Raw genomic sequence first — 24,848 nt, forward strand, 5'->3', positions numbered from 1 at the left:
CAAATCATATTGTTTAGATCAGTGATGGCGAACCTATGACACGCGTGTTAGCACTGACACGCGTAGCCATTTCTGATGACACGCAGCTGCTGAGGCGGCCGCATGCCAAGGATGAAACATTTGCTGCTCCTGAGGATGAGACATTTGCGAAATAATGTTTTTTCCTCAAAGTGACACACTACCCAAGTTATGCTCAGTTTGTTGGCGAAGTTTGACACACCAAGCTCAAAAGGTTGCCCATCACTGGTTTAGATAAAGACAAGAGAAATCTTTAGACCTCAGGATTTGGTATGTACCATTCAGACACACATGCTAAGGATTATTTCCTAAGCATCAACTATAAAAGACATGAGAAATTCTATAAAAGACTCAGCACACTTTCTAATACTGCAGTTGATGTCTAGAGGATATGAGAGACATTCTCGAGTGGTAGATCTAAATTGACACACAGACACTAGGAGAATTTCTGAAGGAGTCATGAAACTGTAAAGCACATTCATTCATTGATTGATTCATTCAACTATCTACTGAGCACGTGCTGTGAGGCACTACACTAGAAAAAGAGATACAGCACTTATCCTCTTGGAGTCTGTTATTTCAGTCAAGGTTATATGTATCAGCTTATAAAATTATAAAGGTTTTGAGATTTTTTTTATGAACCTATGAGACACAGAAGATATAAACATTTACATCTACCAACAAGGTCTACAAAACCAAAGGCCAGAATTAGGACTCTGTATAACACTATGCATCTCATTCACTCTGTATTAGTTACTATCTTAAACTGAATTGTTTTCATGATTAGATCATCAATTATGTATTACTGACTATTCCTTCATTGTGGTTCCTGAGCTTAATGAGAATCAGCTAATGTGACCTTTGGAACCATCAAACTGTGGAGGAGAAAGCACAGCAGAGAAGACTGACCTCTGGGTTATCTTTGTGTACTAAAGCCTTTTGAAAAGCCAGGACACCAGGCTTTTGGCAGCAATTTCACAAATTTAATTATCCAGAGATATTCACCAATATCCTCAAAGACTGACCGCTGAAATTAGACAGCTGATCCTCTGTTACATCCACTTCCTATTATCAATGGTGCTAAACACTTAAATAAAAGGTTTAATATTATTTGTCCTTTCGATCCTGATAAGATTGATGGTGCAATAAGAATCCTCAAGGGCAATGTGAAGATACATTTTCACTCCTCTGGAAACTGTTAAAAACAGTTTCTATTTTAAAGTCAACATTTATAAAATCAGGACTGGAAATGACTTGTGGTATCATGTGATTCAGCCCCCTTGGTTGACAGAAGGAGAAACTGAGGCCAAGAGAATATAAGGGATATACTTTTGGTCAACTAGCTAGTTAACAGCAAAGCTGGAACTAGACTTCAATTCTTTTGATGCCTGGTCTACTTACTATTTCTGCTATTTCATATGACTTTGTCAGCTGCAAAAGGTATATTTTTAAGAAAAATATACATGTGAAGGATCTCACCAGAAATAATATAAAATTGTATACTATATAAGGTACTCATATTGTGAGAAAAACTAAGGAAACCTCTACCAATCTCAACCAATGTTTAAACTGAATGTCAGAAGACTGATAGCATTCCTAGAATAGTGAGGTAACAGAAATGAGACATAGGGGGCTATTTTCTAAGTTGGGTATCATAATCCAGTGTTGTTTTTAACAAGAGCCAAACTCATTCTTAGAAGATGTATCCAGCCAGCACAGATATTTAGCATGTTGATTGCTGTAAAAGCTGCGACAGCTAACCACTGCTTCCCCCCTATATAAACACAGGTACTGAAATAGCAATCAATAACTCAAAGGAACAAATAGACTAACCAAAACGTGAATCAGAGCAACTTATGACACAAATAATAGGGAGCTGGAGCAAGAATGAGGGCAGGTTATACTTTAAATATGGTAGGGATTTGCAATCTAAAAATTGTTCAGAAAGCAGTAATGGAGGCAATATGGTGCCGAAGGAAGGTAGTGTCAAACTCAGATACTACTGGAGTTAGGGAGCATGGGTATTTATAATCTGAGCAAGATTCATCAGTTTAATTAAAAGTAGATCAACATGATACAAGAAGACACACAAACACCAAAAGGCAAGTATAGGAAGATGGCCACAATTCCATGCAGATAGTCACATACTTGTACTAGTAGAGCCATAGGAATCCTATATAATAAAAGCCTAATATGCTAAGTGTCCAGTCGTTCGGTCAGCTGTTCAACCAATCAAAGTGTAATATGCTAATGATATGCTAAGGCTGCTCAACTGCTCACTATGATGTGCACTGACCACCAGGGGGCAGATGCTCCGACCAATAGGTTAGCTTGCTGCTGGGGTCTGGCTATCGGGACTGAGTGAGATGGGTCAGACACACCCTGGAGCCCTCCCTCAGTTCCTCCCTGGCTGGCCAACTTCCCACATCCTTCCCCAGCCCATCATGCACCCATGGAGTCCCTTGGCCTGGCCTGTGCTCTCTTGCAATCCCAGATCCCTTGGGGGATGTCGGAGAGCTGGTTTTGGCCCGATCCCGCGGGCCTCTAGTGGTAGTCATAAGAAAACAGGAGAGTCAGAACTCCAACCAGCAATTTGGTGTAGCTAACACAGCAATACTAATAAGAAATGTTGACTGAAGTAACTATTGGCTTTCGACTGGGAAGATTTATATTGCATTTTGCTAAGGATGAACCACCAGAAAGTTGTGAGCAACTGAGATGCCATAGGTGGCTGTAGAAACATGCCTGGAATTGAGAATGGATAGAAGGGTATATCAAGGCCGTTAAAGTATTTATAGCAATGTATACAACATCCAAAATAACTAGCAGGAAAAGGTAGGCACTTCTTTGCACATGAGTTCTTTCTTGAGCATTGCATGTAAAAAAGAGTTAAACAGTTAGCATGTTCCCCAGCATTCCATTCTTCACTCTTCTGTGAAGTGCTTCAGATACTTAGAAAGGGAATCTGATAAAATGCATTACTGGTGATCGAGTCAGCAGGCTTGCTATTGAGTTTCATTAGTGAATGCCTCCCAATATTTAGCAACTCCGGTGTCTTTGAGGGAAAAAAAAGACTGGCTTCTCTAAAAATCAAATCCTTCCTAAGAGACAACTAACAGAAATATAAGGTCAAACATTTCAACTGGTATTATAGAAAAGTAGCAGCAAAGCAACCTTCAGCTAGAACTAATATATGTAGAACAGGTTATGACCTCAATTGGTTTCTCCATTTCTGCACCAATGTGAGACAGCGAATAGCATTTACATTCTTCATGAGTGAGTGGAGACTAGAGACAATGCTAACAAATTTAATAACCAATATTTGGGCCATTCCAGTCACAACGTCCTAAGGAAGATATAACAGCTGGAAAGGATCCAGGAAAAGCAACTAAGAAGATCAAGTGGAATTCTTATCTTTCATTCAAGGACAGACTAAAAATACTAAAAAGGATTAGAATATCTCAGACTGGTAAGAGGAAAATAAAAAGGGGTTAGTGAGGGGATGTGTGATTAAAGTAAATATAATTGTAATTACCAAGTTCTATGACACTTAATTGGGGCTATACCTTGAGGTTAAAGGATGTAGATAGAAGAAAAACTAAAATATACCTCTATGTATTCATATAGAAATCAGTAAATTTATAGAACCTATATACCTAAAACAAGGCTGAAGTGGAAAATGAGAAAATTTTAAGAAACTATTGGATATAGTCAATGCCAAATGATTTACAATGCATCCTAATTTTTAAAAAATATACATTTTATTGATTTTTTAGAGAGAGAGAGATAGAGAGTTAGAAACATCGATGGGAGAGAAATATCGATCAGCTGCCTCCTGCACACCTACTGGGGATGTGCCTGCAACCAAGGTACATGCCCTTGACCAGAATCGAACCTGGGACCCTTGAGTCTATAGGCTGACGCTCTATCCACTGAGCCAAACTGGTTAGGGCTGCATACTAATTTTTCATTTTTATTTTTAAAATAAGTGTTCTTTTTATGTTTTTTTTTTAATTGATTTTAGAGAGAGAGGAAGAGAGAGAGAAATATCAATCAGCTGCCTCCTGCATGCAAGCCACAACTTAGGCATGTGCCCCGACAGGGAATTGAAGTGCATGGGAAGATGCCCAACCAACTGAGACACACTGGCCAGGGCTGCATACTAATTTTAAAAAATGAAAACTACTAGTTTAACTGACAAACAGCTATTGGTGCCTGCATCTGGGACAGAGTTCTGGGCTAGTTGCCCTGTTGTTCTGACCCAGTGTGCTATTTCTTATGCTCTTATTATGTCATCTATGCAGGGACATACTGCATGCAAGTTTGGTATTCCTAAATTCTTTTGACAGTCAATAATACAGAAGAATAATTTTCTGACTGATTAAGAAAGCAAAGGAGTCCTAGCCCTTGGCTCCATTTGGTTTACCCATATGGGAGTATGCAACATAAAAAGGTGAAAGAAATCCTAACAGAATGCAGCAGCTGGTTAAAGGCTATTATATTGAAATCTTCATGAGTTTGACAGTAGGCCAAAAAACTACAAAATGGCAGAGAGTGAAAAAGGCAGTTGTAACAGGTTGAACATTGTTGGTGATTATTTTTTCAGTGGCAATGAAAACTGTAATCAAATAACCTGAATGAGATGCTGGCAGAAATAAGAGAGCCCCAAGGGAGAGGGAATATGAAAACTGTAACAATGATGTATGCTATGGCCTAATAAACTAGACAAACATGTAGTTTAAAGTATCAAAATCAAGGTTCATAACATCATATGAGAAGCCAGTTATCAGGATGCAAGCATAAACACTGTCTGATTTGCAATCTAGAGCAGAAGATGTTGTTAATGACTTACAACCTCACGGATGAGTGCACAACTCAACAACTAACTGGAACCGTGCAACTAGTGTAGAAATCTCTTGTGATTTAGATGATCAGTTTATTCCAGCATAGAAAAGGAAAACAATAGAAAGCACTAAAAAATATCCACAGAAGACACCTGACTTTGCAGCTGGAAATGTGTGGTAAGAACTCTTGAATGTAAGGCAAGACAGACAAAATAAGAAAGTTAAAAAATGGGTACTGGTTGAAATAATGCTATTATAAACTTATTGTTACTTGAGGACCAACAAGGAATCTTGAATTATGAATGGCATTTGCCAGTGCATGAAGTTTACTGATAATTGTACATCAAATTAATGTACTATAAATAGAATACCTTAGACAACAGGAATGTAGAATAATAAATCACAAATGCTATTAATCTGTTCAATGTATATTTTCTGAACATGTGTTGTCCCTACATTATAGCTTAACATTTTAGAGGAATATTTGAGACATTATATAATGCCTCTTTTTAAAAAATTGTAATTGTAGAGAGAATTGGTCTTCATAAAGTTTCTGAGATATCTTTGAGAAATCATGTAATTCCTCACTCCAAGGAACTGATCACCTCAGAGGATTTTAATGTCCCCATACTCAACTTTCTACTGAATTTTCTTATCTATTGTTTTATGTAATCTTACCATTATACTAGAGAACATAATAGTTCTTAATTATACACCAAGATTTGAGCTCTTTAAATAGTTATCTGGAGAAATTGTAGTGAGTTGAGAGGGCATCAACTCTGAAGCTAATTAAACAGTGAAAAAATAGAATTCCTATATCTATTTAAACCAAGTATTTGTGTTATGTTAATAATTAAAGACTTTAAAAATAAAGACAAACTTTTTTGGGAAAAAAGCTGAGATCTTAGGTTTTTGAATTTGGACAAGACCATAAAATGCCACTCATTGGTTCTTTGAGCTAAAAGGGATGTTTATTTTACAGATGAGAAACCAAGATATGTATAGGTTAAATGACTTGTTCAAGGCCTCACAGTCAACTAATTACAGAGCCAAGACTATAAATCAAGTTTTCTTTTTTCCAGATCTGTGCCCTTATCAATACCACTACCAGGATCTTCAAGTTAGTAAAGAGTACTAGACTAATATAGAATAGCTGCTCTCTGATTCTACCAAGGTACAGCAAGCAAGTAATATATGGGGATGGGGGGAGGGTTGAGGGGTTTACAGCTTTTTGGGAATTTTTCTCCTTTTTATTTTTTGGTTTGAATTCATTTTCATTTCCTCACTGCAAGGTACTGGAATCTTTTGTAGTAGGTGTAACATCAGGGAGGAGAAGATAAATATTTAAGGAAAGGACAATCGGGACAGGGGGAAGGGAGGGAACTCTAGGAATCTCCAGGAGATGATTTATTTATTTACTTATTTATTTACTTACTTACTTATTTACTTATTTATTGTTAAGCCTCACCTGAGGATATTTTTCCATTGATTTTTCTGAGAGAGTGGAAGGGAGGGGGAGAGACACACAGACAGAGAGAGAGAGAGAGAGAGACATCAATGTGAAAGAGACACATTGATTGGTTTCCTCCTGCATGTGCCTTGACCAGGGCTGGGGATCAAGCTGTGACCAAGGTACATACATGCCCTTGAATGGAATCAAATCCGGGACTCTTTAGTCTGCATGCTGATGCTCTATCCACTGAGCAAAACTGGCTAGGGCTCCAGGAGACCTTTAATGAGCCCCAAACAAGTAATGATTTGGAGAAAAATGGCTTAAAGATGTCTTGGATTTTCAGTTGGTACTAAAACCTTGGCCACAAGTTTTTATTTCAGCTCATAAAGATTGGATAAAGTGAGAACTTTACTAGTAAATGGGTTGAAGAAGTAGTAGTTCTCAAATCTGAGTCAGAAATGAAAGTTTGTCATGACAAAGGCAATGATATAGAAGGTGATTGGGAAGAGTTTAATAAAAGGGTTGAAAAAATATATAGTGTATGTAAAGCAATACAGTGCCTGTCAATATAGTGTTTAATAAAACAGGTGATTTAAAATAGGTATTTAAAATACATAGAGTGACTAAATCATTAATTATATATAACAAAAATAAAATTTTAAAATAAGCAAATTAGAAAGCAGGATCAAAGCATATTAAAGAAGATTTTTTAAAGATAAGCGATACCTTGTCTGGAAAAATTTAATAAGACAAACCTTTTCTAAAGGATGTGTCTTTCCTTGAAGAGCCAAAAGAGCCCCCTCATCCCCATTCTTCTGAGTTAACAAAACTGAGGCATGAAATCTAATTTCTTGAGAACTGTAGTAATGAAGATCTAAGAGTGCTGTTATTGTTTTAGAACAGTTATGAAGAATTGATGGGAAAAGGAAGAATAAAAACAGATTTGATAAAAGACAGCAGGTTGAAAAAATGGAAAAACACTTAATATTTTTAGTCAGACTCATGGTAGAGGCAAATTCAAAGAATTTAACCTTTTGCACTCGGATGTCGAGTGTGACTCGACACGGTTAGCACTAGAATAAAGGAATCGAGAAAAAAGCAAGCGAGTGCAAAGGGTTAATTGGCATCAAAGTCTATTTCATGAATCTTATTAGTTTTAATTGTTGTTGAGGTAGCTGATTCCAAGTTAAATTTAAGTTGCACTCACACTATTGATGAGACACCATTAATGTATCATAAAAACTCAACATCCTCTCTCCCCTCCCTCTTTTATGTCGATCCAATGTATCATAATTTGTATTTCAGGCAGCATCCTGCTGAAGGTGCTTTTAAGCACCTGTACTCCTTTGACAGACACAGATGGCCCCAGGAAATGGTATCATTCTGTTATTGTTATGTGAAAAATGCTGAGTGCTATATTTTGAGAATGAACAACTCAGCTCCACAAATCCAGGACTGCTGCTGACTGCTTTTTGGGTTCATGAAGTATTTATTCACCTAAAACAGTTTGTGTACATATAGTTGCAGAAACCTTCAATCTCTGTCTGAAGAAGAAATGCAGGAAAACCCCTCAATAGATTAAATTGTTCTTGTAACTATTTACTTCCACTGTTAATCTATATATATAAAAGGCTAATATGCTAAGAGTCCGACAGTTCGACTGGTCGCTATGACACACACTGACCATCAGGGTGCAGACACTCAATGCCGGAGCTGCCGAGACACGCACTAGCCATTTACAGAGAAATGGCACCACGGACCTGGTGCTGACAAAGCAACACTCAAGCTTTCCCCAAGTGGGACACAGGTCCTGCCACTACCCCAGAGTGACAGCCCACCAAATCACAGCCGATGCTGCCAAGACCCCATGGTGCAAAATGCAGCCCACAGCCCAGCCCAGCCCAGAAATGGTGGCTGTGGGCACCAGATAATGACATCACATAGCAATGCCTGGCTTCCTCTCCTTGGCGACAGACCATTTAACAATAAATGGCACCACGGACCTGGTGCCCACAAAGCAACACTCAACTTCCCCAAAGTGGAACACAGGCCCCATCACCACCCTGGAGTGACACCCCACCAAATTGCAGCTGATGCCGCCAAGACCCCATGGCGCAAAATGCAGCCCATAGCCCAGCCCAGCCCAGCCCAGCCCAGAAATGGTGGCTGTGGGCGCCAGGTAATGATGTCACGTAGCAACGCCCAGCTTCCTCCCCCTAGTGACTACTAGCCTTCTTGCAGTTTCTTCAGCCCAGGAACACGACTTGCTTTATAGCCAGGTGCAAATATTTTACATTTTAACCAAATGTCTGTGAAGCGTTTTCTTGTGCCTCATCTCATTTGATCCTCAGAAGTCCTGGAATAGGTAGATAGGAGACTCAGTGGAATCCTATTTTCTTTTCATTAGCCGGAAAACAGAGATTTAGAAAGCTTAGAAACTTGACCCCACTGAAAAGAAGTAAGAAATGGTGGACCTTGAAAATGACTTCAGGTTTTCTCACTGTGCAGAATATAGTCAAACACTGCTGCAGTTAAATATTTTACCCTTTGTTCTCCCTGCATGATCTACAATAATAATCTGCTTCATGTTGATATTTACTGCTGTGTTGCTGACAATTACCTGAAAGAGAAGTTGAGGTGCTTCACTGGGCTGGAAAAAGTTTAGCTAAATCAGAAAGTAAGTCTAATTAAGCAAGTTTATATATATATATATATCTTGCTGGCGCCAATAGCATGCGTGTGTTTCGATCTGCCACTGTTGATCGTGAGTTTGCTTGACACTTCTATTATAGAGAAAGGGCCAATAGTAATATTAAAATATTTTTTTCTAATTAATTTCCTTTCAATGTGCATGAATTTGTGCACTGGGCCACTAGTGATATTATCAGCAGCTTTTTGTTCTATTGTGAAAAATCCACACCACCTCCAATCACAAAATACAACACATAGGCTGCATCAAATGGATTTTTCCTAAAGGCAGCTCCCTATTGCAGCAGCAAATTTTCAGTGGTAATTTAAACATGAGTGGATTATTCAAGCTTCCTTGGGGAAGAAAGAACTAGGTATTGTAGGCCAGGCTAATGTCACATTTTACAAATAAATTCATTTGTGAATATACAGATTAGCCACAATAGAGAATGTGATGCTTCCGACTTACTTGATATAGTAGGGCACTTTGTTTGGCGAGATGGCTCTCTCCCAGGGACCCTGGACAGAAGCTGAAAGAGGAAATAAAAAAAAAGGCAAGGAGGTCAAGTTCACTGCAAACAGGAAAGATAACATTAATCTCCAGAATTACAATTTTACACTGATATTGGTCTGTTTGCTCAGTTGCCCATGAACACAGGATGGATTATCCGGCTGTTCTGAAGTTTCTGTCCTAATCTAAGTGAAATTGAAGTCATTCAGGCAAAAGATAAATGCAGAAAGAGAGAGAAAAAACACACGTTCCACTGCCATACCTATAGAACAGATAAGGAAGTGAATGAGTAAACAGATGGGTTTTCTCGTATGTGTCTCCATTGGGTTCTTGTCTTATAATACTTCCTGTTGCTTCTCTGATATCTTTTGCTGTGTGATTGACTGGGTTTTATTAGTTTAGCAGCTGAAACATCCCTCTGTGATATATTTACATTCCAAGTTATTGAAGCTAAAATACTACACTTATCACTCTGATGTGTTTGTCTTTCTCTTTATTTGGCTTTTACTGATTTCATTTACTGATTATCTTTTTAATTGGAGCCTCAAAATGTCAGTTGACCAGCATGATCTTATTAGAAACGATAACAAAAAGTGAGAGAATGACATCTGATAACAGAATGTTATAAAAACCTTGAGATGAGTGATGAATACTATAGGTAAAATTAAATTTCATGTATGGGAAATTCACTTTATAATGGCTTGATTGTGTATTAGTCAAATCAATTATCTTTAAACTGTGTTTTCAATGTTTAAATTATAGGTTTTGTCTTTCACAAAGCTGAACTTTTATATACTGTTTAATCTGTGTGTGTTTTCTTTCTTTAAAACAAAATAATCATGTTAGATGTACTATAACATTTCTTCAACAATAAAATCTTCTTCCTGAATAGACTTTTAAGAAACTGGGGTTTGGGAGACATAAAATATCATCAGGACTAGATGATAATAATAATCACTCTTATTAACATCTAGCAATTTTATTTGTATGCCGATTTTTTCCTGAATTTCCATCATGCTTATAATTTGAAGCACAGCTGATGCTGACCATTATTTCTTTTGATGAAAAGCTCCCTTCTAAATTAGTTTCATAGTAAATCCACTCCACAGTGTGCTGAGATGTAACAAAACGTCAAAGCTAATATATCCTTGACTATACTGTATAATATGAAAGAACAGCTTCTGATATAAGTTAACTTCACCTACTGTCAGACAATTTGAGGGTAATGAAACTACAGATTCTTTACTTTATATTGAGTAATAGAAGGATCAAATCATCCAACCTTCAACCAGATATGCTGCTTTGTACCTTGGTGAAATGTCATTAAAAAGATACAGAGCATGGATTTATATTTAACTGCTAATTAGTCCTTTTCATTTTGGCAGACAGGTTTTTAATATGGGGGAAAAGACATTTATCTGCTGTTTTGAAGTAGACCCTTGCCTTCAATCTCTCTCTGTGTCCGTTTTCTATTCTCCTCCTCTGTCTTTCTCATTCTCTACCCTACTCTTACCTGTTTTTCTTCTCTAGATCTCAGCTCTCTTGCACAGATTAATTCATAGAGTAAATAAGACCATGTTTGAGAATTTAGCATGGACTTGATGTACCTGGGCAGAGTCTGGTGCTATGGAAACCTAATAACCCAAGTCCTCTCTAATAGCAAATATGGTGGAGAGACAGAAGCATAGATCCAGGCTGCTCAGCATACCTTCTTCTTAAAAGGACAGCATCATAATGGTCATGGATGTTAACTAGACTTATTGTGGTTACCATTTTGCAATATACACAAATATAAAATCATCATGTTGATCATCTGAAACTAATATAATGTTGTATGTCAGGTATACCTTAATACAAAAAAGCTCCAAAAATCAACAGCATCATGAAAAGAACTCCAGAGAGTCTTTAGGTCAGCCCTCACTGGCAGTATTACCAAGCCTATGCATGCCTAATCTGATAAAAGATCAGTTATTCTTTTCTTAAAGGTCCCTAAGGGATGGGCCCCACAATTGCTTTCATTATCCCTTTCTAGTTCTTTATTATTCTGATAGTCCAGAAAGTCTTTCTGACTCAAGAGATGCTAGGTATGTCCTCTGGCAGTACAAGAAAATCTAGCAAGAAAGCAGTGCTGCCCAGCTGAGCTAATGGCTAGACCTACATTGAGTATCTATAGTTGACTTAGCATTATTAAACATTAAAAAAACCCAACAACCCAAAAACCTCCCCTCCCCAAACAAACACCCTAGAGCAGTAATCAGAATATGCTTGAACTAAATAGTTGAAAAGATTTTAAAAGATGTTCTAAAAAATTATAAGTTCCAGATCAATATGAATTTTTAAGCTTTTACAAATAGAGTTCTTAATTGTTAAAATTTTATGAAGTACATAAATTATACATAAAAATGTTATGTTTTAAAAAGCTTTGCCTTTATGTTTTGCTATCAAATACACCCAACGGTGAGACTCAGTGAACTTTTTGTGCTGAAAGATTTTTTTTTTTTTTGCTATTTGACTCAGTTTATATATGTACCTAAGTAACTGCCTTGCAGTCATCATTTGAAACCTTAAAATCTTATACTAAAAGTCCTCAATCCAAAAATAAATAAATAAATAATGGCCTTTCCCTATTCCTCCCTAGGCTCATCACCACCACAGACACACACACCGGAACTACTTGCTTTAGAAATACACAATCAGAGGGTGGTTTTATGCGATTAGATTCAGTGCTCCTTCCCAAGAAATTGTTAGAGTTGCCAGGCAATTTTACTTGGGGCTGCCAGATAATTCTAGTCTTGCACATATTCAGAGTTGATCAAATATATGGTAACTCTCATAAGTGTGTCCCAGAATTATCATTTCATTTCTTGCAGGAGTGCCCACGCCAACAGCAGCTGTTTCTTATCTCAGTGTGGCAGTGGAGGCTTGTCATCCTTCACAAAGGGAGCCTAGGTAATAGGCACACACATCTTTTTTGCCTGATGTGTCCATTTTTAGTAGCCCATCAAAAGCAGATTTATTGGCAAATAGTTTTATGTGTGACTGTGCTATCCTTTCGTATTTTCTTATAGAGATATTTCTATAACCACTACATGTAATTTGAATGTAGCTTTGTGATTCTGATTCTTGGGTGTAAAAATCATTCATCATTATAGGGCACCAGCACCATGGGGGTATTGTCTACTGAATTTAAATAGCAAACTACACTGAGCTTATTTATTCCAAAACCAACCTCTGAGTTTCCCTCATGCAGTTTGTTATTAAGAGCAAGAAAGGGTAGCAATTCTACCTTCAAATGCTTTTCTTCCCTTGAGGTGACAGGATCCAATATTGTGCCCAATGTGTTTTTGAAAATCACAACCACAGGCCAGGCTTTGTTTAGAAGTTCTTATTTCAACCAGTTTTTTAACGATGCACCCTGGTGTTAAGCCATATTTTAATTGACACAGGGGCCTAACCAGAAAATTAAAAAAGAATGCTAATGTTATTCAAACTGTGCCAAGACAGCACTCTATGGAATTCAGACCCACATACAGGCATTAATCTTTCTATCTACTTTTCTTATATTTGGTGGATTTGGAGTTTGATAACATAGTTGGGTCAAAAAAAGTAGAGGCAGATTATGAAAATAAATAATATAGCATTCACCGGAGACAAAATAGAAACCTCATCTATGGGGTTAAGCAAAAGGTGTTAGGAAGGATTGACTGGCCACTGGCACTTGGATCCTCAGAAGTGTACAAATTCTAGTAATATTTTAATGGACACATGCTATTAAGGACATCTACTCTAGAGCAGTGACCTTTTGGCACTCTCTCCTCCATTCCCCTCCACACCTAGGTATTTTAAAGACATTTTTTCCTAATCTCTCTACTCCCTTCATGAAATTTTAATACTACAGGTAGTAATAAATATCTGGTTATATATGGTATGCAACTGTGCTTTACATAAAAAGAGTAAGTTTTTTTGTCCTTCAGGAACCAATTTTCACCCCCTTGGGGGCAATATCATTCCCACTGAAAATTCTTGATCTAGAAAAGGTGTTGGGGGAGGAGATAGGAAAACCCTTATGTACTAGAAACATGATCTCAAGTAGCTTATTTGAGGTATTATTTTAATTTTGCAGATAATGAGATAATTAAGATCACATGGAGTAGTATGTGTAAGGTCCTAAATCAATAAGTATTAGAGCCTAATTTGAGTTATTACTCAAACTGAAGTCAGGTGATTCAGGAAACGGAGAATAACATGTTGCATGTCTTCTAGGTGCCCTGCACTGTATGCTTCTTAATGTAACCCCTCAAACACCCTATAAGGTCATGTGATTCCAATATTACACATGAAGACATTGAAGCTCAGAAATGGTCAGTAAAGTAGCCCAGGTCATATGCAGCTAGCAAAGAATGCATCCAGATCTGTCTAGTCTTTGTACTTTATCATGTGTGGTATGAAACAGGTAGTCTATAAATATTTGCCAAACTTGGTAAATAAATACATCTTAAAAGGGATTAATTGTAATGTCATATAGTTAAAGTTCTTTATACTATATCTGTTATCTAAATTTATCCTCTATACTATTTCCATCAAATTCACCAAATTATTTTACAGAAGCTGTTTGAACAACTTCATTGTCACCAGATCTCAGAGGGGTTCTTTTGAATTGCCTATGGCTTTAGTGATGATTAGCAACATCTTTCTTTTATTCTGGTAAAAATCTGTCTCCCTATGATCTGTAATCTCCATCATTGGTCCTGTTCTAGATGTCTAAGTTAAATAATCTGGCCAGTTCAGAGAGGATATTTCCAAAGAACTAAGATGAGACTGATTTTTATCTGAAAGACAAAAACAGAGCTTCAGTCCCTAAAGAAACAAAACAATACCTAACATCTCTTCACTCATTATGCAACACATTTTTGTAGAATACCTATTATGCACTAGGCACTGTGCAAAGTGCTGGCACTAATGCAGTAAATACGACAGACTTAGTTCCTGCTATTTTGCATTTCATTTTAGTCTCCGGGGATATTTTCCAATGAGCACATCTAACATTCCTGCATTAAAATCAATCAACTGGTATCTACTGAACACACATTATATGTATGTTCCTGTGCTAGGTATTTGCAGGTAGGGGTGGAGTAGGGTGTGGTGTTCTGAAGAAAAAGTTTCCATGCCCTCAAGGACATTATTATTTAATGAGATCAGGTTTTAGATGAATATCCTAATATATAAAAACCCTGGGTCATAACAACCAGTAATGACTGGAGGCTGACCAACCGGAAGTCAGTGCTGGCCCCGCCCCCAAGCAAGCAGTAAGGGGCAATCAGGCAGGCAGACAGAAGGGTTAGGGGTGATCAGGTAGGCAGACCAGTTGTTAGGGGTGATCAGGTAGGTAGGCGAATGGTTAGGGGCGATCAGATAGGCAGACGGCCACTCGCAGGGCTTGCCACACCCCCCAGCAAAGAAAGAGGGAGGCCCAGGCCAGCCAAGCCATTGCACCCCAGCCTGTCACCTGAAGAGGGAGGTCACTAGTGGCAGGGGAGGGGGGAAGCACTGCACAGATGGCAAGCAGTGGCAGTGGCGGGGGTGGGGCCAGCTGCCTGCAGCCTGGGAAAGGAAAGCCTTGATAGGCCCTGATCTCAGTCCAGGCTTAGGGACCCTACCCGAGGAGTCCTGGATTGTGAGAGGGTGCAGGCTGGTCTGAGGACCCCTGCTGAGTGCACAAATTTTCGTGCACCGGGCCTCTAGTATATTATAATGGTAGTGTACCAGTCAGAGTCCTGGTGGGAAACAGATGTCACATTCAAATTGGGTAAGTTGAATAGAGTTTAGTAAAAGGGCTGGTCACAAAGGTCTGTACAGGGTGTGGAGAATCACAAGGGATAATCTTAATAACAACAGGGAGCCATTACCACCCCTAGGTCTGAGGAGCAAGGAGAGAGAACCATTACCAGAAGAGGAGGACTAGGAATGGCGGGGAGAGATAAATAGGGGAGAGCAAGTGAGACCTTGCTCTCTCCCAAATGAACAAATATGCATGTGTACTGGTGAAGAGGTCATGTGACCATCTCCTACCACAGGTCTCAATTGGCTGAGCCCAACTCGAAGCCAGGGGGCTGGAGATCCCACTCATGCAGCCCAAACAGGACAACCTCTCAAGGCCCAGAGCAAGGCAGGGAAGTGTGGAGAGGGCATGTGGAGGGTCAAAGTACATTAAAATGGGTTGAGTCAATTGAGAGGCAGCTTTTGTCCTTTCCCATCCTTTTTCCTGCCTGGAACATGGATGTGAGAATAGTTGGAGCTTTAGAAACCAGGAGAATGGAAGCCATCTTGGTTGAAATCCCTCAGAAGCAGACATGGAGACAAGGATGTGAGTACAAGTAATTTGAGCAGTAATTCAAGGAAGCACTGGTAGAGGATCAGGTAGTAAGACAGGGAAGGGAGAAAAATTGATAAAAGATGAATTATTGCTTTTGGTACCTTGGGCTCAGTGCAGCTGAGGACTTCACTGTAGAATACACTTCAGAGTTATCTGTTTCCCTGCCCCCCACTCACAGGGGCAAGGGAACTGGAGTATTTATTTACTATTGCTTGAGAGATACTATTGGAGTTTGGGGGCATGTCATTAACTCCCTGGTACTTGTGGCCGGCCGGTTGAGCTGGTGAGCAGACTCAATGGCTAGAAAAAGATGTTTTACTTTGTGCAAGCCCTTGTTTAGTTTTCTGTTACATACAGCTAAACCTGCTTCTCATTGAACTACTCCCACTCTCCCAATGCATCTATGGCTCACATTTAAAATGGCTGAACAGCATTCCATTGGTAGATGCACCATAATTTCTTAAAGAAATCAGTTGTTTCCAGTTTTCACTGTTATAAGTAAGGCTGCAATGAACATCTTTGTAGACAAATCTCTGCATGCATTTTTGTTAATTTTCTTAAGCAAAATTCATAGAGGTATAATTATTTGATGAAAAGCTATGAACATTTTAAAGGCATTTTACACAATTACACTCTTACGAAGAGGAGTCTTTTTTTGTTGTTCCAGATGGAAAGAGAAAAATCCATTTTCCACAGGTAAATGGCACTTAGTTGGCATAATTCTCAAGGCATGTTAGATATACTGCTTGATACAGTGGATTATTTGAGAACATGCCTCTTATACCCTCTCTTCCATAATATATTGTAAACTTTTTGAGTTCAGAGAAGCACTCAGTACATTGGCTTTCTACCTCAGAGCCCAACTCAGTGTCTTGAGGGGTATCTGGAACAAGTAGAAAGAGTCCGGAACACAGTTTCAGAACTGGATTTGAGTCCTGACTCCACCATTACTACACAAACTTAAGCAAGTCTTATCTTCCCTGTGAGCCTTCTTTTTCTTACATGAAAAATGGGGGTAATGATAACTCCCTTCCCAAAATAGTGTCAGGATAAAATGAGAAAGTAGATATGAAACTGCTTTGCAATAAATTAATTAACATACAAATAATGTCCATAATCACATATCTATGGGATGTTGTCTGAATGATGGTAATCCTAGAATCAACCTCTTTGCTTCACCTGAGCATTTGTCTTCAACTCTTGGATCCACTCCTAACTACTATTTTAAAAAAATGATTATATTGATTTCAGAGGGAGGAAGTGAGAGGGAGAGAGAAATAGAAATATCAATGATGAGAGAGAATCATCAATCAGCTGCCTCCTGCACGCCCACTACTGGGGATTGAGCCCACCACCTGGGCATGTGCTCTGACCAGGAATTGAACCCGTGACCTTCTGATTCATGGGTCAAGGCTCAACCACTGAGCAACAACAGCCAGGCCACTCCTAACTACTATTAATGTACCACATATGTATAGTGTAAAGTGTGACAGAGAGAAATGCCTTTGAACACCGTCTAATTGCCTGGGCTTATGGTACTTCTTTATACATCTCTGACTGTCTAAGCCAATGGTATCTACTGAAGAGATCCTTCATTGTTGGTAGACCATCTGTTCACTATTCATCAGCATAAATGATGAACAGATTAGTTCATATTTGATACAATGGGAAATAGAGGGCCACCAACTGTTTTATAATCAGAGTACTATGATAATGAAAATATAAAAAGATTGTTCTTCCAGGAGATCATGGTTCGATTCCTGGTCAGGGCACATACCTGGGTTGCAGGCTCGATCCCCAGTGTGGGGCATGCAGGAGGCAGCCACTCAGTGATTCTCTCTCATCATTGATGTTTCTATCTCTCCCTCCCTCTCCCTTCCTCTCTGAAATCAATAAAAAAGATATATTTTTTAAAAACATTGTTCTTGTGACATAATATACAATGGATTAGAGGTAGGAGAGTGGATTTCGATAATTACTCAGTGCAAGTGTGAAATCACAGATGACTCTCAACTTCTAAGGCTTAGTTATTAGGCAGTTGGGAATTTCACTGGCAGAAAAAAAATAGCTATAAGGTAAATTTCAGATAAATTATATATTTAGGTTAAAATATTTGGAAGGTGGGTCTTTCACTGAAACCCAAGTGAAAGAACAAGAGCTTAAGTACTAGATGACAGCTGAAGCTATGAAAATGGATGTACTCTTGCTTTTTCCACCATCTTGAAGCTGGTAGAGACTGCTGGGAACAGAACTTCTATAACAACAAATATGTGTGGAAGGCTGTGGTCTAAGGCCATTTGTGTGGCTGTAAGTGGAGTCTCCGGAACCAGAGGGAGCACATGATCTTCCTAAAATTGAAGGTGTTTATGTTTGAGATGAAACTGAGTTCTATCTAGGCAAGAGATGTGCTTATGTGTCCAAATCAAAGAACAACACAGTGACTCCTGGTGGCAAAGTGAACAAAACCAGAGTAATTTGGGGAAAGGTAATTTGTGCTCATGGAAATAGTGGCATGGTTTGAGTCAAATTCCAAAGCAACCTTCCTGCTAAGGCTACTGGACACAGAATTTGTGTGATGCTGTACCCCTCAAAGATTTAAACTTATTGAAGAGTAAATAAATAAAATAGATTTGTTTTCACATAAAAAAAGAAAATAGGTAGACTGTTTAAAGAAAGAAGGCTGTTAAAAGAGAGCTATACCCTGGGGGATGCCCTAAAAAAGTGGTGGCAATAGAAAAGCCATCAAAAACAACACAGAAACTACAACAAAGTACAATAAACACAAGGGCAGACAGATGGTGAGGTATGAATGCCAATGGGTTCCAAAGGACTAAGGCTATAGAAAAGGAAGATGTATTTGGCCACAAGATCCCTGGTTATCTCAACAGGGCAATTTCACAAGAGTGGTGAAGGCCTAACCAGACCACAAAAATTGAAGGAGGGGGTAGACAGAGAGAAAGCAGTAGAATTGGGTCCTAACCAACCATTTGAGAAGTTGTCAATGAAAGGAGAACATCTAAGGTTAGTCATTCCCTCTTTCTTGTTCTGTAAACCAGCCCATTCAAATAATTTATTTATAGAATTTGCTTCTGGTCTTCTTCATAATAGTAAATTACATGAGAAACTTATTTCTGCTTCTTTTTTTACTTCCTAAGGTCATAATTAAGATTATAATACAGTGTTTAAGTTTTTATGTCATTATTAATGCTGAATATATACATATAGGTATGTACATATCGTATTTCTCCATTGTAATTACTTAATAAAAATTGACTACAGAGAGCTAGGGAAAGAGAGAAAGAGAGGACTATGAGAGAGAAGCATTGATCAGCTGCCTCCTGCACGCCCCCTACTGGGGATCGAGCCTGCAACCCAGGCATGCGCCCTGACTGGGAATCGCACTGGTGACCTCTCGGTGCATGGGACAATGCTCAACCACTGAGTCACACCGGCCAGGGCTGCAATTGCTTTCTGTATTATTTCTATTTCCTTTTGATGTGACGCATATAGTTCCTGCAGCAAGATTACATTTTCTGTCATTTAACTGAAAGGCCAAGTTAAATTTCACACTTTTCAAAACATTAAAATAAGAATAGTGCTTTATATGTCCATACTATATATCAAAAGTAAAGATTCAATAAAAACTTTAAGATCACTTACTAAACTTTCAAACATAGGAAGATTTTTCCATAAAGATTTCAACAGCAGAGACAGATGGGCTACATTCAGAGGGGAAGGTCACAGGAGTGATGAATGAGACCTCTAATGTCTGCCATAGCTGTGAAAATCTTTATGGCTAACTAAAATTCCTCACGAATAACAACCTGTAAATATTATATGAGCTGTCAGATAGATAACACTAAGCTCTGAGACCATCACACATGGAGAACAGAATACAGATGCTCCTCCACTTACGATGGGGTTATGACCCGATAAACCCATTGTACGTTTAAAATAGCCAAAGTCAAAAATGCATTTACTATAATACACCTAACTTACTTAGGTTAGCCTGGCCTACCTTAACCATGCTCAGAACACTTAAATTAGCCTATAGTTGGGCAATTATCTTGAGTTTCATCTCATTAGTAATTGCCTTCCTCTTCTCACAGATGAGAAACAGATGAGCATTTTGTAGGCATAACGGAATGTGAAAACACAAAACACAATACCCAAAAATCACTGGCAACACAATACACTGTAGAATATTATTGTTTCTTTTTAACCCTCATGATCAAACAGGTGACTTGGAGCTATGGCTCCTTCCCACTGCCCAGCATCACTACAGAGTATCATGCCACATATCACCGCTTCGGAAAAGATCATAACTCAAAATTCAAAGTAAGATTTCTACTGAATGTATATTACTTTCCCGCCACTGTAAAGTAGAAAATGCACAAATTGAACCATTGTAAATTAGGGACCATCTGTACCACACCATTGGATTTGTCAGTGGATTGTCAAGTCATGTAGTGTATCAGGCTTACATTTGATCAGGGGAAGTCAAGAATTCATATTAAACTACTTGGCAAGGTGACTGAGTTGCAGAGATAAACGCTATATCTACTACTCTGTGCTGCTGGCTGCACAGTCCCACAAAGTGTAATAAACAATATTTGGTTGCATTACTCATGAAAGAAATGCTCCTTCAAACTGACTTACACAAAATTCTAAGAACCTTATTGTGGCTATTTAGAACTTTAGGAAAGAAGACAGATGGAGGAGAATAGGTGTCTATATAAATATAGCTGTGACTGAATTATGCTTGTGGAATTTCTGAATAATTTTGAAAAGAACTGGCTGACCATTACCATTGAACTTTCCTCCAGGTAAAAGTGGCTGCAATCTTCAGGCCATTTGGGTTAAGTCGGGTTACTAACAAGTCAGTGCAATATTGCCAGGTGCCTTTAGTGTCTCTCCAGATGTGATTTTAAAAGACGGCAGGTAAACACCATTTGCTGAATACTCTGTGTGAAAGGCATTGTATTGGGCACCAGGGAAATTTCAAGGAAAGTAAAATTTGAAACTTCAGACGGTAGGGAGCAACTCGGATATTAAAAACCAAATGACTATAGATAGGATGTACATCTATTTAGAAAGCAAGATAGGAGTCAGAAAGAATGAAGGATATGGCAACAATGAAAGGAATGGGAGAGATGAAATTTTGGTCCCAATTCTTTACTCCATTGTTAAAGAATTAAACATCTATATCTTAACGATAGTTTCATGGTGGGCAGTGTGCTTCCCAGACCCTGACCTTTGGCTTGACCATGTGACTTGCTTTGGCCAATGAGGCTTTTGCAGACGTGACATGAACAGATGCTTTGGTGATCTTTGTTCACTTATGCTTTGGTGATCTGCCACAAGCACATGTCCCAAGTGGTTTCTGATCCTTCAGCATGGCCTTCAAAACCCAACACATTTAGAGATAGTTTCTGAACTGAATTTGCAGCCTGGAACCAAACCCAGCCAACCTGCAGCCTGAGGCAGAGATTCCCAGTCAAACTTTATCTAGATTACCTAAACTCTAGTTGACCTCTATATCTATAAGCATGAGAAAAGAAGCTTTTTACTTTAATATAGGAGAGAGGGATAGAGAAGATAGAGTGATAGTGGCAACCCTCTAGAAGTTACTAAACTTGTCAGTCTCAGTTTTCTCTTCTGTGAAATGGAGACAATAACAATCCTTATTTTATAGGGTTGTTGTGAGGATTAACAGGTTATTCCATGTAAAATGCTTCCTCAGTGTTAAAAGCAAAAAGTGCTCAATGTTTTCTGTATTCTTAGTCCTACCCCTATAATTATCATCATTAATGTGGTAAGTTAGCAGGATATTTATTCCATTAACTAACTTACTGACAGTGTGAGGAATCTCAGGTGAACCAGGCAAATGAGAGAGACTCTATGGTTCTAGGATTAAACTGACTATTAAAAACTACTACCTAAAGCAGTGGTCGGCAAACTGCAGCTCGCGAGCCGCGGTTTGCCGCTCTGTTGACTAATGAGTTTGCTGACCACTGGGATAAGGGCTTAATCACAAGGAACAACAACAGCCTATAATTATTGGAATTGAGAGTCTAGGTCAGTCGTTGGCAAACTCATTAGTCAACAGAGCGGCAAACCGCGGCTCGCGAGCCGCAGTTTGCCGACCACTGACCTAAAGCAATTAAACTACTACCAAAACTCTGGCTAGTGTGGGTTTTGCACCAAAAGGTTGCCTATTTGATTCCTGGTCAGGGCACAACCCCAGGTTTTGGGCTTGATATCTGGTTGCAGGTGTGCAGGAGGTAGCCAACCATTGTTTCGCTCTCACATTGATGTTTCTCTCTCTCCCTTCCTTTCTCTCTAAAAATCAACAAAAATATTTTTAGAAACTACTACCAAAACATGAGCCTAGAAAAAAATGCTAGTAAATAATTTCTCTTCCAGCTATTCTCTGATTCTTAAAAATTTTATGTAGTCCTCAGTGTAGTAGAACATGAAAGGAGACAGATCTTCCTTTCACATTCTAATGCTGCTGTCAAGTATGAGTCAAGTGTGTTTTATCCTCTTATATTAGTACTAGTGGCCTGGTGCACGAAATTCGTGCATTGGGGTGGGGGTGGGTGGTGTCCCTCAGCCCGGCCTGCACTCTCTCCAATCTGGGATTCCTCTGGGGATGTCCAACTGCCGGTTTAGGCTCCATCCCTGTGGGATCCCTGTGGGATCCCTGTGGGATCAGGCCTAAACCGGCAGTCGGACATCCCTCATGCAATCTGGGACTGCTGGCTCCTAACTGCTCACCTACTTGCCTGCCTGATTGCCCCTAACCACTTGGCCTGCCAGCCTGCTTGCCCCCAACTGACCCCCCCGCCAGCTTTCTTGCCCCCTATTGCCCCCCTTGCCAGCCTGATCACTCCCAACTGCCCTCCCCTGCCAGCCTGCTCTCCCCCAATTGCCACCCCGCTGGCCTGATCACCCCCAACTGCCCCACCCCGCCAGCCTGCTCACCCCCAAATGCCCCCCCTGCCAGCCTGCTTACCCCCAACTAACCCCCCTGCCAGCCTGCTCACCCCCAACTGCCCTCCACTCCTGGCCTGATCACCCCTAAATGCCTCTGCTTTGGCCCCGCCACCATGGTTTTGTCTGGAAGGACATCAGAAAGGTCTCCCAGTCTATTAGTATAGATAGAGGCCTGATGCATGGGTGGAGGCTGGCTGGTCTGCCCTGAAGGGGGTCCCGGATCAGGGTGGGAGTCCCTTTGGGGGGTGGGGCTGGCCTGGGCGAGGGGCCTGGGGTGGTTTACAGGCCGGCCATGCCCCCATTGGGGTGGGGGTCTCCACTGGGGGGTATGGTCAGCCTGGGCGAGGGACTGATGACCGTTTGCACACTGGCCACACCCTCACCAGGGTGAGGGTCCCCGCTGGGGGTGGGGTGGGCCTGGGCAAGGGGCTGAGGGTCATTTGTAGGCTGGCCACGCCCCATCTGGGTGAGAGTCCCCGCTGGGGAATGTGGCAGTCCTGAGCGAGAGGCTGAGGACCATTTGGGGGTGGTTTGCAGGCTGGCCAAAGCCCTGGCTTTGTCCAGAAGGATGTCTGGAAGGTCTCTGGAAGGTCTCCTGGTCTAATTAGCACATTACTGTTTTATTAGTATAGATTGCTTAGGATTTCAAAATGAACAGCTAAGAATTTTTAGAAGGAAACAAAACAAGATGTTTTCATTTTAATTTCTAAATTTAGTTCTGATTTTTAAATTAAACCTCACATTACCAAATGTACTCTTTTTTTAATTTAAATTAGTGTGGTTGGTTCATGTTAGAGGAATTATCTGGTCTGTTCTGTTTAAGACTTAAGCCTTGTTGTCCTTTATTTTGCCCTAAGATAGAAAAGTTTCTGGTGAGCTTTTGTATTGGGCTCTAGGAATAACTGAAGTGGTTCAATACTTTCTCTCTTCCCCTGACACCTCTAATAGATGTATCTGCTCCAGACCTCCTGGGCCAAGTCTATTGAATCATTCACTTTCCCCTGATAGCTGGCCTAGGTCGAGTTCTACAATGTGAACTCTCACTTTTTACCTTTTGAAAATAAATTCCTTCTGTCCTTAACTTACACCACAAATGAGCTCATTCTATTCTATTCTTCTTCCAATTCCGCGCCCCCCCCCCCCAAGACATTTCCTGCTCAGATTTTCTCTTTCTACGTCAAAATGCCCCCATTTATTCTCTCTCTTGTCTGCCTATTTCTAGCTCATTAAAACATTAGCACTCTGTAAAACCTATACTTATATTCATTATACATACATTAAAAAAATTCCTTTTCTGGACAAAGGGGCTATAAGGAGGTGACATGTAAAACTGGATATTTATCATATAAGAATGACTAAGTAGAAGGGAGAACCTGATTCTCATCACCAAATACATCTTATGACACTTGCTAAGTGAAATCAAGGGCCAAGCAATCAGAAGCAGTCTTTGCTAGATTTCTATCAGATGAAATACCCTCTACCTTGGATTTGCATGTATCCTTAGTGACAATGTGCATTAATACTAGTTTGTATAGAATATCTCATTTCTTTCACTGTAGAATTAATTACTCCTTCCATTCTATCCCCACTATTTACCAGAACTATGGAAGGTCATGATTTTTTTTATATACGTCCATCTCTTTTGGTTTGAATTTGAGTATCCCAAGGCCAGGATTCTGTCTTTCTCATCTTCTTATTCTAAGGGCCTAGCTTTGGTCAATAAATACATGAATGAATGAATGCTAATAGGCACAGTTTGTCATATGTGACTTCTTAGATCAGAACCCTCATAACTCTTCCTTTCTTTTCAAGAACTAATTCCAAAGGCTTTTAACCATAGTTAATAAGGCCCTACTTGGCCAGGCTCTTGGTTGCTCAATGACCTATCACTCATCATCTTGCTTCCTTGGCTTCAGTCACATTAGCCTTCTTGTTGTTCCTCAATCCCTCTATGCCATGCTC

At 39.5% G+C, this 24,848-nt stretch overlaps 1 protein-coding gene and 1 pseudogene across 4 annotated transcripts in view; one reads left to right on the plus strand and one right to left on the minus strand.

The window, feature by feature from the left end:
* Positions 1 to 24,848, minus strand: part of DMD (dystrophin) — a 1,914,059-nt gene that overhangs the window by 210,074 nt on the left and 1,679,137 nt on the right. For all 4 annotated transcript variants that reach the window (XM_054720874.1, XM_028129748.2, XM_054720891.1 and 1 more), the window contains one exon: positions 9,473 to 9,533. In XM_054720874.1, coding sequence (XP_054576849.1) covers positions 9,473 to 9,533 — 61 coding nt within the window. The remainder of the gene's footprint in view (positions 1 to 9,472; positions 9,534 to 24,848) is intronic.
* On the plus strand, positions 18,132 to 18,486 carry LOC129150231 (60S ribosomal protein L35a-like; annotated as a pseudogene).

This window comes from Eptesicus fuscus, chromosome 1, assembly GCF_027574615.1.
Source record: "Eptesicus fuscus isolate TK198812 chromosome 1, DD_ASM_mEF_20220401, whole genome shotgun sequence".
Classification (NCBI taxonomy): Eukaryota; Metazoa; Chordata; class Mammalia; order Chiroptera; family Vespertilionidae; genus Eptesicus; species Eptesicus fuscus.